This window comes from Manis javanica, chromosome 5 (genome assembly GCF_040802235.1).
Source record: "Manis javanica isolate MJ-LG chromosome 5, MJ_LKY, whole genome shotgun sequence".
In the NCBI taxonomy this organism is placed as follows: Eukaryota; Metazoa; Chordata; class Mammalia; order Pholidota; family Manidae; genus Manis; species Manis javanica.
In genome coordinates, this window is record NC_133160.1 from 22,307,242 (window position 1) to 22,323,363 (window position 16,122).

A 16,122-nucleotide genomic window follows, 5' to 3' on the forward strand; every position below is an offset into this window, starting at 1 on the left:
CAGAAACTCTTCCCTTCTGACTGGTTGCTCCAGAGCAGAGCTTTCCAGAAAACCAGGTTTCATGATAATAGACACAAGAGGCATGAAGTGGTTGAGAAACAGATAGGCTTGGGTTAGTATCACAGTGCCAGAATTTACCAGCTGTATGGTAAACAGTATCAAATTACTTGACTATGCCAAACTTCAGTTTCCTCGTTTATAATATGGGGACAGTAGTGGTTTTAAGAATTCAGTGACATAATGCATATAACATGGGTAGCACAGGACTAGAATATAGTAATCATTCAGTGATGGTAAAAAAAAAAATTATTACTCTTTTCTTTTGATGCAGTCTCTTTGTAAATTAGACCATTCCACTTGTGTATATCTAGTTCAGATTATTTTCTATGTACTGCTAAGGTGGCCTAATGATGGAATCATAGGTGTCCTTACACCTTCCCTCTTTCCCTCCCCCTCTTCCCCACCACCCACACACACTCTCTCTCCCCCACCCACCCCTCTCCCTCTCCTGCTCTCCTTCGATGAGGCTCAAGTGATGCAGAAGTTCTGTTTCCCGGGTTGAGTCAGTCATACACTGCCAAAACTGAGAAGGACCTTGACTGTATCCTAGGCCAGCTAATATCACCTATCTTTATGCAGCTAAAATGTTTCAAGTACCTACCAGCGAGTGGTAAACACCCAGGAGGAGAGACAGGAAGAAGACAAGCTTCAGGGTAAAATCAGAGTTCAAATTCTAGCTCCACTGGTTACCAGCCTCATTGGATAAATTCCTTAAGCTCTTGTTTGCCATGTATTTCACCTATAAAATGGAGATTGTAATTCCTACTTCTCAGAACTCATACAAAGATTCGGTGAGAAGGCTTAGTTAGCATAAAGTGGCCAGCACTCTGCCTCACACAGCTCTGAAAAGGCGAATTCTCCTCTCTGCCTCTCTCCTTCAATGCTAGAAATACAGGGAGGGATAAAAGATCTTTAAGGAGTTTGATGCCCTTGCAGAAGACAGAATGCACAAAGCTGGGCGCTATAGGTTTCTGGTTCTGGTTCTGTTGATAGGTGAGCCCTAAAAATTAAAAAGGAACCTGGTGTGACTTAAATATATCCCCTGCTATTAAATGTTTCCATTTTACTTCTTTCAGGAAAGATTTCCTTCAGGTACCAAGAAAATAGTGGCAAAGTGATTAGAAAATATTTTTTATCTGGATCATATATAACCCGAGAGAAATATGTGAGCCTTAGGAAGATGAACCAGCAATTGGAATACGTTCTCAATTTTAGTTAAGGTTTCTATTCTTTTTGAAGGGGCTTCAGTGCTTTTACCTTGAAAACGTGAGAAACCAATGCTGGAGTTAAAAAAAAGTAAAGGTTTCATTTTAAGCTTTAGCAGATAAGCATCCCAAATAAATTCTTAACACAAATGTATTAATAACTAAGAGATCTATAAAACCCACAGTTCCCACAAGAGGGTAAAACTTAGCTTGTTGCAGAGTTTATCTGGCATGTTAGACTGTAGTGTCAAGAGGGGAAGACATGCCCTTGAATGACTGTGGCATATCTATACCCTTAATCTCTGCTATTTGATCCAAGAAGTTTCCATTCTAGAGTACATTGTGTATTCTCTTCTATTCCAGTCCTCTTCAAGGGCCCAAATTCTGTCTGTCCTTCAAAACCTAATTCTAATGTTTTCTGTCTAATGTACATTTGGACTTCTCAATCTAGAATTGGTCTCCCTTGCTTTGGACTCCTGAAGCACTTTGTACTTTATGAATCTCTTTCATATGTAACCATCACAGTGCACTCCAGTGTACCACATGTGTATATCTTACCTTTAATATTAGACTGAGTTGCTGATGTGCAAGAAGAGTACAATTTAGTCTCAGAGTACCTGGCACAATGCCTTGCCACTAGTAAGTTCTTGGTTACTGTTTGTTAGATAAGTAAATTACATATCAAATTGATTTATTCATTAAGTATGAATTGAATACCTGCTTTATGCCCATCACTCTTGCCAGGTGCTGTAAAAAGTATAGAATAAATTATTCATTTCAGGTCTCAGGGAATGTAGCCTTTAGAGGAATGAGACAGAATTTTTAAAATACTAAGGTGAATGATGTAATTGTTCCTCCAAAGTGGTTTGGGTTGCCTACTAGGGTGTGCTTTGTTTTTGAGAGTCCTGGGCAGAACTCCACCCCAAGGAGGAAAAACTAAGGGTGGTGGTGTCCTCGTGACCCCCTCCTTCCTTGATCTTTGTACACACAGAAAAGAAAAACAAATACTCCTAGTGGTAGTCTTTGTCACTAAGCGTTAACGGTAGTTAATTTTTTAAGAAAATTTAGAAAGATATTTGTGCTTTCAAGGACAACTTCAAGTACTGCCCTCTAAGAGTCTGTGTATTTCAGCAGTTACTTAGCCTTTGAGTCAGTCAGTGCTGTTTTGTTGAGAAAAAAATTTAAAGGTCTGATTTGTTTGTTTCTTTCTTGCCTTAGCCCCTTCACAGAATTTAGTCCCAAAGGAAACTCCAGCCACAGCACTGCAGGGGTCTGTTGCCAGACCAGGTAAGGCACGCTTTGGAAAACTTCTTGGAGATGTGTTATATGTGAAGGAACTGCTGTCCTCCATGTGCCAGAAAGTGGCTAAACTGTTTCAGAGCAGACTTGAGTTCAGTGGCAGAAGTTGTGCAGTATTCTTTGAGGTTATTTTCCCCCTGACCAGCTTACTCTCTTACACATTCCTGGTGTGAGCCAGGGAACTCAAGAAGGACATCTCAGTGTCCATTATCTGTCTGCCACCCCGCTATGGGTGGTTTCCATTGCATAGTTTGCCCTGTTCCATGACCCAGGCACCCATAGCTGGCAGCTGACTGACATATGGTAACTCACTGGGGTGGCAAGCATTACTGTACTAAGATAGTAATTATCATAACAGGAGTGGAGGCTTATTCTGATAACCTCTGCTACAGTGAGGTAGCCATTCCTCCAGGGTCATTTCCATCATCTTTGGATGGCATTAAGTTTCTTTCCATGACCAAAATATTGTAAATAGCACTAGGGCTGGTGTTTCTGGAAGGTGGAGTCCATAGTATTCTGACAAATAACTGTTGTGGGATTCTGGGTCGTCTCTGAACGCGTGAGGATCTTGATGGTAATAATAGCACTGCCTTTATAGATTAGACTACAAAAGCAGATAAATACAGATATGTTATAGTTTAGTCTTACCTGGCTCTTTGTCACTGTAGGCAATTGAAGGGTACAAAAAAAAAAAAAGATTCTTTCCAGAAGAAGGTTAGAATTGCATTCACAGTACAATTCAGACACTTGACAAAATTTGTGAGCAAGAAAAATGGTACAACCTTGTTTAATTTTGTGAGTCTAAGCCCCAGTAAAAGTAAGGTATAACTTGTCATTATTTTAAAACCTGCTTTAGTATTCTATGTCCTATATGATGGATAGAACTTTCTACTGCACACTCTTTGGGTAAAATCAGACCTCTGGAAAGAATGAACAAAAAATTTCAGCTATCCAGATTTGTCCCTTTGCTACCAGCTGCCCAGATGATACCTGACATTGTGCAAAACATCTGAGAATGAATGAAACAGATTATTCAGAGAAGGAGTTAGATAGTAAAACTTATTTTTGGTGAGAAAAGGAAAAACTAGAAAGGGTAAGGGAATTCCATTTCCTGCCCCAACACTTGACTTTGGTCAATTACTGTTCCTTTTAAAAGTTTAACTTAAACGTATCTCCTTAAAATGTCTCTAAAGCCACTAATTGCCTTCACCAAACCTCTTTGGTTTCTTACCTAAATTAGGTGTGATAGTGTTAAAAGTCTTGGAAGCATTAAATTTTGTTTCAAAAGAACGTTTTTTTTATAGTCAACCTCTTTTGATTAAGCTGTTTTCATTTTTGTGCACACATTACCTGAGTTTGTATGCTCCAGCAGAGCGAGCAAGGCAGCAGAGACTCAGTGAGTTGGTATCTATTTCTTGTGGAGGTATTTCCAGGTTTTATGGGTTAGATATGGAGAGGTAAGTAGCAAATGAGAAGGAAGGATTCTCTTCTGCCAGCATCTTGCATTGAAGGCAGGGTCGTCTGGCCTCCTCTCATGAAGGTTGCATCAACATGAGCACCATAGTAATAATCATAATAGCTAGTATTGAGTTATTACTAAGTGCCAGGTACTATACTATGTTATTTCATTTAATCATCTTAACTTTGAAGTGGGTAAAGTGGTTATCTCCATTTTTCAGATGAGGCATTGAGCACAGAGAGGTCAAGTAATTTACTCATGATCACGTGCTAATAAACAATGAGGTCAAAATTTTAACCCAGTCAGACATGTATACTGAGTCTGAGGTGTTCCCTAAAAGGGGGGACAGGAACAGATACAGGGCTGTGGGACATCAGAGGCAGGAGAGATCACTGCTATCTGATGCATCAGGGAAGTCTTTTGGAAAAGATGGAACTATGTAAAGGCATATTAGGAGAGGAAGAAGATGTTCTTCTGCTGATGCTGAGAAAGAAGTGCCTGGTAAACCCATAGGATGTTCATTTAAGCAAAATCCTGCTAGACAAATTACTGAGATTTTCCTTTCTTGGAGGGCATTGCTGGAAGGTTGAGGAAGAGAGGAACATAATGGGATCTGTAGGCAATACCTCAAAGCAAAGCAGTTCTGTCCTCTAAAACTCAGTGAGGAAGGCCTTTCTAGAAGAATGCATCCTTAATAGATATTTAAGACATATTTGAAGATTATGGTCTTTAAAAACAAGGGGGTGGAGATATTTTGAGAATGAAAACATTCTCCTCTCCACTAGAGGAAGAGGCTTATTTTACTAACCTAGTTATAGCTGGGTGAAATATGAACCAGGCTGTGTGAATTTAGTCTATTGATCCAGACAGGATTATTTCACAGTGTGGAGTAGACATAAAAATAGACCAAGTGTCTTATGCCTCAGACAACCACATTGTATCCGTGCCAACTCTGTCTTTATGCCATGTAGGGTGAGGATCCTGCTGGACACTGAGATGTGTCAGCCTAAATAGGGCATTCAGAATTCTCATAGATGTCTAGTTTCTCCCTGTAGACATATACACCAGAAACTCCCACATCTAATTACTTTGTATTTTTCACAGAACTCGAGGCAAATGCTGCCATAGTCTCTGGACAAAGGTAAGATGATCATTTCTGCAGATTCAGCATGAATATGGCATAAGCCTCTTTAAAAGGTATCAACTTTCTCAGCCTTTAAACCTCTCTTCACCTGTCTTTCTTGACTCTTTGTACCAGTCTGTTTTTCCTGCTAAAGTAGGAAACTGCCATGAGTCCTAACCCTCAGAGGTTAACATGTCTCTTAATAAAACTTATCTTTTATGGTTGTTCTGAAAACAATGAGATAACATGTTCAGCATTCACCATAGTGAGTAAATAGAACATGTTCAACATATAGGAGCTGTTGCTATATTGTCATTAATAATAGTCCTTGCAACACCTGCTGAGGTACAGCCGTTTGATCCTCAAGGCAAAAGAGATAGAAAGCCAGGCCAAGTCTGACCCCAAAATCCATGCTTTCTGTTACACTCTGCTGGCCCACATACCCTGACAAAACAAAATAACAATTGTGACTTCACCCTCCTTAGTGCCATGGAGAGGAGTAGTGTCATTCTCCAAAAGTTATTCCTTTTAGTGTAAGAATGTACATTTTAAAAAAATCATATTTGTACATCAACTTTGTTTATAAAATACTTTCAAAATCATTTTCCCATTTAATTCTCGTGTCAACCCTAGGAAGTGGTAATAATAGCCAAGATCTACTTGAATGCCATTCCATGATATGCACTGGGCTGCAAGCTCCCTAGATATATTATGTCACTTAATTTGCACAGTATCTATTAGAAAAGTAAATTCTGCCTTACATGTAAGGAACCAAAAGCTTGGAGAGGTTAATAACTAAGGTGCCCAAGGTCACAGATTTAGTAAACCGTGAAGCTGAAATTCAAACCCAGGCATTCTGACTCTGCATGCTTAACTTGTGTATAGTAGCATACAAGATGGGGATGTATACATCAAGAATTTGAAGCATAGAGAAAGTTAAATAACATGAACACTTGAAGACTTGACCCCAGTTTTTCTGACTCCAAATTCATTGCTATTCCTACTGCACCACTCTGCCTGTCAATTTTATTTGGATTGTGCTAATATTTAAATTCATTCGCATTTCTCAAGCATACACCAACTATGTGGCTAGAGAAAGAAGATAATGAGGCAAAAAAATAAACTGTGGGTGTTTGCTTCCAGAGCTGTCTGAACATTGACCATATAAACACCAGAACAGTATTGCCATGGCTTTTGTTTTGCCAGGAATCTCCATTAGGAATCTTTCTTCCTCAGAGGCTTTGACCATTTTCTGGGCTTCTAGCCAGAAAGCCATCCTCACCACCTCTAAAAGGAAGTGTAAATCCTCCTTGTAATTCCACCCCAGCTCTGCCTCACCTCTCCTGACTTGCTTCAGCTTGTGGGGCAATTATTAGATATAAATCTAGGGAAGTGAGCAGTGTAGCCAAATTTCCAGCCATAATGTCACTAGTAAAGGGTCCCCCAGCAGGAGTAAACAGTGGAAGGGTAGGGATAGTTGATAGGCCATGGTTTGTGCCCTTAAGGGCTCCCAATCTAGTGGAAGTCATAAGATGTTAAAATAAAACGTGCTGTACAATTAGGTGCTCCAGAATGTCAGGTACAGACTGAATCCAAAAGATGGAAGAGACAACCACTTGAGGAGTGAAGTCATGGAAGACTTCCTAGAAGAGGCATCCCTTTGACCAGTTGCTCTGTTCTGTTGCATTACTTTTGTTTCAGTTCCCTGTCCCGAAAGTAAAGTCAATCAGCCTTTTTTCCCCTTATGCTTTAAAAATGCATTTTTTGACCATGAAAGTAGTAAAAGATTTATTAAAGAAAACCTGAAATTCAGATCAGAGTTAAAAAGGAAATGAATCACCAGTAAGTCAGTATTACTATGATTTAACAATATTCACTCTGTATATTTTAGTTTATTATCTTCTAGTCCCCTTCAGAGTATGTGTACAGATAATATTTTATATATATAAACACTATCTAGCATTAATATATAGTGTTATATCTATGTATATAAATACTATATATATACACATTTAGATGTATCTTACACCCATCCATATGTGGTTACATATATGCTCAATATATGTTAAAATGAAACTGGGATTATACTCTTCATAATGTTGGTAACTTTTTTCTCACAATAATGTATCGTGAACAGTTTTATCATTAAGGAACCTCTACAACATGATTTTTCATGACTACATATGGATGTGCTGTGATTGGTTAACTAATCTACTATTGCTAATAAAGCATTTAGGTCTTCTGTCTTCATTAGTGTGAATAAAATGCTTTGACAGCCTTGCATTTAATAGAGCTCTGTAAAAATATTTGTTTCCTTAGGCACCTAGAAATGGAATTGTTGAGCCAGAGGATTACACCAGCGTTTCTCAGCCTCAGCGTTGACAGTTTCGATCAGATAATTCTTTGCTGGGGAGGTGGGGGGAGCTGTCTTACACATTATAGGATGTTTAGTGGCCTCTATGTAAAAGGTGCCAGTGGCATCCCCTGAGAGCCATAACAATCAAAAATGTCTCCAGACATTGCTATGTGTCCCCTAGTAGGCAAAACTGCCCCCCCCCCATTGAATTACACAGTTTACCTTCTGTCGGGAGTTTTTGTTCTTATACCCTCAATAATACTGGATATTACAATTTTAAATCTTCACGTGCTGAAAAAGGGGATTAAGGTAGCAGCAATCAGTATACCCAGCAGTGTATTGTGAATATATACCCATGTGTATTTTATAATGTGACTTCTAATATGTTTATCTGATTATACCAGACTCAGTAAATGCCAGTATATGTTAGTAATTTCCTAGATTTTAGGTACTATTGGGTTTTGAAGAGGAATATTACTATTTCAGGAAAATGGGTGAGGAAGTTTCGGGATTTTTTTTTCCAAGTTCTTAATATCATTTACCTGTTTTTCCACAATTTCAACAGCATTATGCTTTAGTATTTTGTCTTTACTAATGTAACAAGCTAGATTCACTTTTAAATTGTCAATAATATAGAAGGTAATTGTGCTCATTGACCCAGGATGGAATATTTTCTCTCCAGGATGACTGTGTATTTCTTTATCTGCTTCCTTATGAATGAAACTCTGTCTGAAGAGCCTTTTGTGTGTGACTTTATCCCCTCATCTCCCTGGAAACTTTGTGCTTCCCTCTATCAGCAGTGAGCCCAAAGAAATCATTGAAAAGTCCAAAACCCCAAGCCGGAGAAACTCCCGAACTGAAGAGCCAACTATGGCTTCTGAAAGTGTAGAAAATGGACATCGTAAACGATCCTCTCGGCCTGCTTCAGCCTCCAGCTCTACTAAAGGTTAGCAGTGGTGTGTGGGTGCTGTTTGTGGGTCAGTTAGAAGAATAAGGTCCTTGGCATAGCAGCAGATGACTTTCCCTTCATCTTTGCTTCTATTCCTTAAATTTGTCAAGTTACTTTGACTTCTACTGCTTGTGATTCTCTCTTTATTTGCTCATTTAACTATGTGTTTCCTGTGTGTACACAAGAGCCGCAGATACTGTTGCAAAAAAGAACATAACAGGGCAGATTGGTTTATGATCACCACTTCAGGGAAGTCCTCCATATGGCCCAGCGGTCAGATTTCTGTTTCTGTGGTTAACTCTCTTTCCTGCTCTCTACTTTTCTTAAACCTCTGGCCCCTACTTTCTCCCTCTCTCAGCTGAGACACTTACCTCTTCACGGAGAGAATAGAACTCCCTCATCCCTCACTGCCAAAACAAAAATCTGCGGTGTTCTCCTTTGCTCCTCCTGTAATTGAGCAGTTGTCTCTCCTCAAGTCTTAGGCCAGTTCCTCCACTTGTGCTTTTGATCCCATCTTCGCTTACCTTCTCAAGAGCCTTACACAATGAGTTTTCTCTTCTCTATTGATGGCTATCTCCTTTCTGAATTAACTCTGCCCTTGGCTTCTGTGACCCAGAACTCTCAATAATTTCCCGTCTGCCTCTCTGGCTGCTCCTTCTCAGTCTCTGTTCCCAGACTTCGATCCTAAGTTGTCTTTTCTCTTCAACTTGTATTTTCTCCCTAACTGATGTCATGTATGCCCCCCTTCTTTAGTTAGAACCTTTCACAAAAGACTCATGCATTTGTATTTCAAGTGCACATTTCTAGAGATCTTAAGACAACTGCTTGTATATCCTTAACGGGACTATAAATTCAACATGTCTGAAACCAGAACTTGTGATTTTCACTCCCAAGTCGGGTCTGCTGCCACTGTTCCCCCTTAGTGAATGGCACCACCACCTGTCCATTAAGCAAGTCCCCCATGGCTCCTCTCTCCTCACCCTCACAACCATCACAGAAAGGTGATTTGATCTCAGGTGGCCTGAATTCATCACTTTCCCCATCTTCACTGCTACCCTAACTTAAAACCCTTCAGTGACTTACCATTATAAGTAGGATTCAAGTCTAAAGGTCCTGTGTGGTCTGGCCCCTGTCAGCCTCTCCTAGACTCATCTGATTCCCGCAGCAGCCAGACATGCCACCCTCTTGCCTCTCACCACAAGCCTGCATGTATGTCACGCCTGTTGCAGGGAGTGTTCTTCCTTCCTCCTCCTCCTCATCTCCTTGCTAACCTTCTGTTTTCCCTGCTTGGCTCATCTGTCGCCGCCATGAGGAATCCTGGCACCATGTTCTCCTTCATAACACCCCAGTTGTAACTTGGTCTATTTATGTGCTAGGTAATTAATATATTTTCTCTGTTAGGGCAGGAGATGTATGGTTTTGCTCACCACTGTATCCCTCGTGCCTAGTATGGTGCCTAATACAAAGAGGTATACAGTTAGTAATTAAGTTAACTATATCAAATATATATCAAATACTTACCACATGCCAGGCTCTGGGGATATAATAGTGAAAAGACAGAGTCTCCATCTTCATCATATTGATTATATGCTAGTAAGACTCTTAATATTGTTGGTTTAATGTTAAATGCTGTGATAGCAAAATTACATGGTATTGTAGGAGCATATAGGTTTGTTCCTCTGCCAAGTCAGAGAAGGTTTCCTGAGGAAGATGATGTTTACACTGAGACCTGAAGAATGAGGAGGTGCTATCCTGGCTACAGGGTTTCCTCTAGGCAAAAGGTATACCGAGTACGAAGGCCCAAATCTGAGGGAGGGTGTGATACCTTAACCCTCTCAGGAAATGTGCTGAGCTTGAATAGCTCAGGTTGGGCAAGAGCTGGAGTCCTGGCCAAATGCCCAATGCCATCAGGGCTGCTGAGAAATAGTGAGATACCACTGGGATGCCAACCTGAAGACCAGGGCAGGTTGCGGTGTACCAACGCCAGACACCAGACACTGACCTGAGAACTCAGCTGTCATTGGCGGGTCATGATTCTGGGTGGAATTTCATAATTCATGAGCTCAGAAGAGCCCCTGGAGATAGGCTACAGGTCTCCAGATCATATGCAGGTAAAGCAGAGGTGTAGAAGTCCCCTCAGCCCACCAGGTGTACCGTGTACACCACAGGCAGGGGTCGCCACTTTGGATGCAGAAGCGGAGCCAACAGCTTTCCTCCTTTTCCCTGGGAATCACCTCCTAGGCAGAAACTTGTTTGGAAGGGAAGTTGTATGAAAAAATCTGCTTCCCTTCAAGTCTGTGTATTCTTTTATTTAGCCCCTCACTTTCCCAAAGGATCAAGGTTTTCTAAGCTGTAGAACATGGTGTGTAAATTAAAGCAGGAAAAAAAATGTTGGCCTTTAGGGATTTTACATGCCAGATTTTTGGAAACTTGACCTGAGCCCAGAGTCTCAGGACACTCATTTACAGTGCACTAGAAAAAATTAATCTCAGGAGCAGTTTGGAAGTTAAGAAGAGATGCCCACATTAGAGCCACTGTGTGGAGAACTGCCAGCCAAGAAAGATGGAATGGTGGAACTTGTTTTAGAAGGGGGGTGTACATTCCAACTGGCCATTGTCCCAAGGTGGTAGCAGTTATGTCGGGATGCCAGCCCCATCCATGTCTTAAGGCTTAGCAAGTGGCTTAGAAAAGGCTATGATGACACAGACTTTGTGATACAGCACAGAGGGCTACAGGTAAGTGTCTCCCTAGAGGATGGCAGAGCTCTGTCCAGACTCCAGGAGTCACACAGAGGTCTCCGATCAGCCTCAAGCCCTTAGGCTGTCAGTTCTTAACTGTCCTAGGGTAAAGTTACCTTTTAAATGAGAAATGAATGCTATAGCTCTTTTGGTTTTTAACTGTTAGAGCTGTTGGATCCAAAATAAAGAATAAATATGCATATTATTTGGGCTGCTATACTGTATCCAAAAATGTGAGCCAAAGTTAGAAACAACTTTTTGTGATTGTAAATGAACCCATATCCAGGGAGTGATCATAAAATATCAAGGTAGTTTCTAAAATTTGTATGTCTCGAACTTGGAGACATATATAGTGCTGGGTACCTGAAACATGTTCCTGCAGCATCTTAAAGTTTTGAGAGGAGAGAGGGTTTTGCCTTTTTGCACTCATATATAAGATTGGTCATATATGCACAAACAGAATCAGGAACAGACGGTATTTTTCATGAGAATCTTGAAAGCTGAGAAGAATTATGAACAGTTTATAATGATAAATATTGGTACTTTTGTACTGTCAGGGAACCGGTGATGTTAATCATGCTCCTGCTGTGAGAACAGTTTGCTTACATCATGCTGGCCAAGGCCAACTAGATGCCAGATTGGAGCAGGTGGGATGGATGGTCTCTGGGCAAGTCCAGGGAGGCCCAGATGGTTGATGGGTCATTCTATAATCTGTTGTTTTGTTTTTGGTTGGTTGGGTTCCCCTACTCATACCCCACTTCTAATTACAGACACAAAAATTGACTCCCACAAATCAGTGAACAACTTTTTTAAATTGCACTTAATCAAGTCTGTTGTTTACAAATATGCAAATGAGTAGTAGTTCTGCTTCCTGACACGAGTTCCCCATTAACACAGATACAATTTTTCTAGTTTCCCTTGTCATTCCTTATTTACTCTTAATACTCATAATAGTTTTCTGTTATATTTTCAACTGACAAAAAGGATCAGTAGTTAAACTTTAAAGTTTAATGTGTAAGTTTGAGACTCAAGAAAATATGCTAATAGGGAAGTTCAGAGTGACCTGTAATAAACAGCAGCTGTGGGTGTCCCTGGAGTGTCCTAAGATGCCTCTGACAGCAAAGTGGGGTGATAGCCCTATCCTACCCACAGCCAGTGACTTGAGAAGCTACAATCTACAAAAACGCAGAGTTGAATGTATACGGATATTCTTAAAATAGAAGTGTTATTATTGTGGAGATAAAGCCCTGAACAATAACTGTCTGAAACTGAACACTTGTAGCATCATTTAGAAACCAGCCACTCAAATTTTGAAAGGATATTTTCAGAATTTTTTTTATAAGTATAAAGAAATCTTGTCTAGAAGTAGTACAGTAAAAAGCACAGTGAAGTAAGCAAGGTCAAGATCAATTTTTAAAACTCCTCAGAAGGTAAAGACCACATACTGGAAGATTTAACAGGGCCTTGTACTGTAGATTTGGTCAAATTTGCTATGGTCAAAATGAGGCAACCAGGCTGGAAAAATGTCCTCAACAAAATACAAATTCAAATTTCCCTTGAGGACATATATGGACAACCACCTGAAAGACTGTTACTGAGTTTTTTAAATATTAAAGAACTATATCCAGTTCTTTACCATATGGTTGGTTCTAAAATACTAATGTAAATTATATACACTATTAGTCTTTGGACTATTTATATATCCATGAAGACATTAATTTGTAAAATCCTTGAGGATTTAAAAAACAGAATTTTCCAACAATGCATGTGATTTTTTTTGCCAGTATGGTATTGACTGTAGGGGCTTAGGAGTGGAATTATCTTTCCAGACAGATTCATAAAAACATCAAAAGTGACTTTGCTCTATGACCCAGATTGGCTAGATTTATCCAGGGGAGGTGATAAGAGACTTCAAATCAGACTGATAGTTTTTTCCTCATAGAAATATTAATGTACCCTCTACACCATCACTCCCACCTACCACCCAGTATCTAAAATTTTTTTTTTGCAGTTTCTAGCACAAATTGCTTGTTTACTCAAGACCCCACTCACTGATTCATTCTCAGTAGCAGAGGTAGCCTACCAATCACTGGGTGCTTTGGAGCAGTGACAGATGGGAACAAGCTGGGAAGGAGGAGGGAGAGGGAGAGCCTGAGGTTGATTACCCCACCCCCCACCCTCTCCTCACCTCTTTTCCCAACAATGAATGTGTTCCTCAGCACACCATTTGATCCTTCATTATCACAAAGGAACAGATATTTTTTCTAAGAGTGAACACTTAGTAAGATAAAATTCTGTGTATTTTTACTGCAAGTGACAGGTTTGCTACAGTGAAAATGAAGTTTGAGAATTGATTATGAGGACGTATGTGCTGTGTGAGAATCTTAGTTTGTACATGGAATTAACACCATTAGCAACAACATCCTGTCAGATTAATTGTCCTCTAGTGAGTCGATCAGAGTGACTGATTCCGTGACATGGCACAAGCACATGGCACCAGCAGGAAAATACACGTATTAAAACTTACAACAGAAGCCCAGAAACTCTGTACAGGTCATCTCATGGAGGCCTCGTGTCTCAGCTACTATGATAGCTAACAGAGCAGTAAAACGTCTGCTTTTTGCACCTACCATTTGAGTCTGGGTTCTCAAAATGTTATTATAAAAAATAAGAATTGCCTAGAACACTGAACCTAACACATGGCATCAAAAAATTCATCCTAGTTCCCAGACATGGATAAATCTGATCCATTTTACACATTAATGAGTTAGATAGAAGACTTTTTTTTCCCTCCTTGATGGGAAGTAATTTTAAAACATTATTTTCATATTAAAATCAAAGTATCTACTGTGGAGGAGCATAAAGAATGAGGATGAATTTTTAAAATCAATATGAGATTTAAAGAAATGTTTGCATTTGGAGAACCTCAAGCTATTCGTTGTACTCTGCTGTAGAAGACATGTGGAAAATTTTTGAGAAAACAGTTTAACTATGGGATAAGACGAGTTAAGACACTATGATAATACAAGAGGAATTAAAGGAATTAAAACACTCCCATTTTATGTCACAGTTAACCCTGTGTGTAAATCACTCAGATCCCACCTCATCCATGAAGCCCCTTGGCTCACCTTGGCCTCCAGAACAGGCTGTGGCTTGCTCTGAACTGCCTCCATGTCTGTATGTATCCACAGCTTTGGTATACCTAGACACTTGTTGACCATGGGTTGCTGGGTCATGGTCATGTTTAGGGACTTTGACTGTAGCAAGGCAAAAAGAGTTCCTTATTGCAAAAAAAAAAGAAAAATGGCTTGACTTCGGAAGGGATCCAGAGGCTGATTTGTGCCCTCTGACAGTTTACTCGCTTGTACCTTCACTTATTGAGTTCTCACTACCATCATTTCATTGGGTGATGGAGATTGTGGGGTTAATTGCCCAGCTAAAGAAGCTCTTCCCACCCTGCCACTTTTTCCAGTGCTGTCATCTCCTGCCACCTGTATCACATTTCCCCAGTTCCCAGGCCCTAGAATATAGGACCATACCCTTTTCCCACAGAAATTTGGGACACTGCACACGAAGTGCCCCTTTGGAGGCCCTTAGACTGATTCAGAGGCCAGTAGGACTCCACTTAGGTCCCCCTGGTTTTTGTGGACTGCCTAAAAGCACTGCTGTGAAGAGTTGCCTCAGCTGAACGTGTACTTCCTTTCCCCCAACAGACATAACCAGTGCAGTGCAATCCAAGCGAAGAAAATCCAAGTAAACAAGCTGGATGGCGACTTGATACTTGTAAATGTGTGTGAATTTTACAAAAAGCAATTTTGAGCTGTGACTTTTTAAAATCCATTTCTGTACAGATAGTCATTTTAATAATGTGGCCCTTTTCCTAGTCCCTGCAACCCGTTTCTTAAAGTGCAATGGGGGAAAGCAGAGTTGTTGAACCTTTTTGGTGTTGCCAGATGAAGTTCAAGCTTTCTAAAATGTTGCCATGTATTGAAAGGAGCTAATACGATTATGTTATTAGTTTTCACATTTCCTAAGCAGCCTATAGTACAGGGTGAGCATTTTTAGATCTTCTAATGATGTATTGTGCTGTGGAAGTACTGTGTGTGAACAGCAGTGGTGGGAGCAACAGGAGTCTTCTCATATGGAAATGTTGTAAATAATTTTATTATATAGTGTTTTGGATGTATTTGTTGTAGAAATGGACCAGTGAATAAAGAGAATCTAAGGGTTTGTACAATGTGAAATACTGAATGTGTTAAATAAATGTCACTGTCCTAGAACATAAATGTATGTGATTGGTAAGGGATTATTGGGTGAGCAAGTTCTTGATTTGGACCACAAATTAATAGGAGCAGCCTTCTTTGTGAATCAGAATCCCTTCTTTTCCTCATGCACCTGGAAAGTTGAGGAAAATGAACATACTTGCTCACTCAATTCCTTCTTGGCTTTGAAGAAACTACCCTTTTAGCACTGTACCAGATACTTTGGTATATGTCAGTCAAATTAATTTTGGTTGCACATAACAGAATCAACTTAAGGATCAAGGCCACTTGGGATTTTCTAGGGACATGAAGCTATCAGTAACCCAGATAACAATTTTTCTCCACCTCATACATCTGCTTCTCCATGCATATGATGGATTTCTCCAAAACAACTCTAATTATACCTTCTCTATTCAAAAGATAAACAGACTGACCAGTAAGATTTTTTGTATAACAGTATCAAGAATCTAGGCCAGTTTAGGTCAACTTTCCATCTTTAGTCCAGTTCTGTGACTAGAAGAGGCAATTCCTAAATAAAAGTGGTCATTTTGTGTTACATACTTCAATGATGTCCACTGCATTCCACTTTTTAGCCGCCCTGTTTCTCATCTCTATCAGCTTCTCATCAGCATGCCCAGGTTTTTCCCTTTTCTGGTTCAGTTTTTAACCTA

General features: G+C 40.0%; 1 protein-coding gene across 8 annotated transcripts in view; it reads left to right on the plus strand.

The window, feature by feature from the left end:
- The window catches only part of NCOA6 (nuclear receptor coactivator 6), a 143,126-nt gene extending 127,109 nt beyond the window's left edge, over positions 1 to 16,017 (plus strand). For 6 of the 8 annotated variants that reach the window (XM_037012899.2, XM_037012900.2, XM_037012894.2 and 3 more), the window contains 4 exons: positions 2,484 to 2,552; positions 5,128 to 5,164; positions 8,300 to 8,448; positions 14,903 to 16,017. In XM_037012899.2, the coding sequence (XP_036868794.2) occupies positions 2,484 to 2,552; positions 5,128 to 5,164; positions 8,300 to 8,448; positions 14,903 to 14,946 (299 nt within the window). In that variant the 3' untranslated portion in view covers positions 14,947 to 16,017. The remainder of the gene's footprint in view (positions 1 to 2,483; positions 2,553 to 5,127; positions 5,165 to 8,299; positions 8,449 to 14,902) is intronic. The other 2 variants (XM_037012902.2, XM_037012897.2) reach the window with 1 other exon arrangement.
- The last annotated feature ends 105 nt before the right edge of the window (positions 16,018 to 16,122 follow it).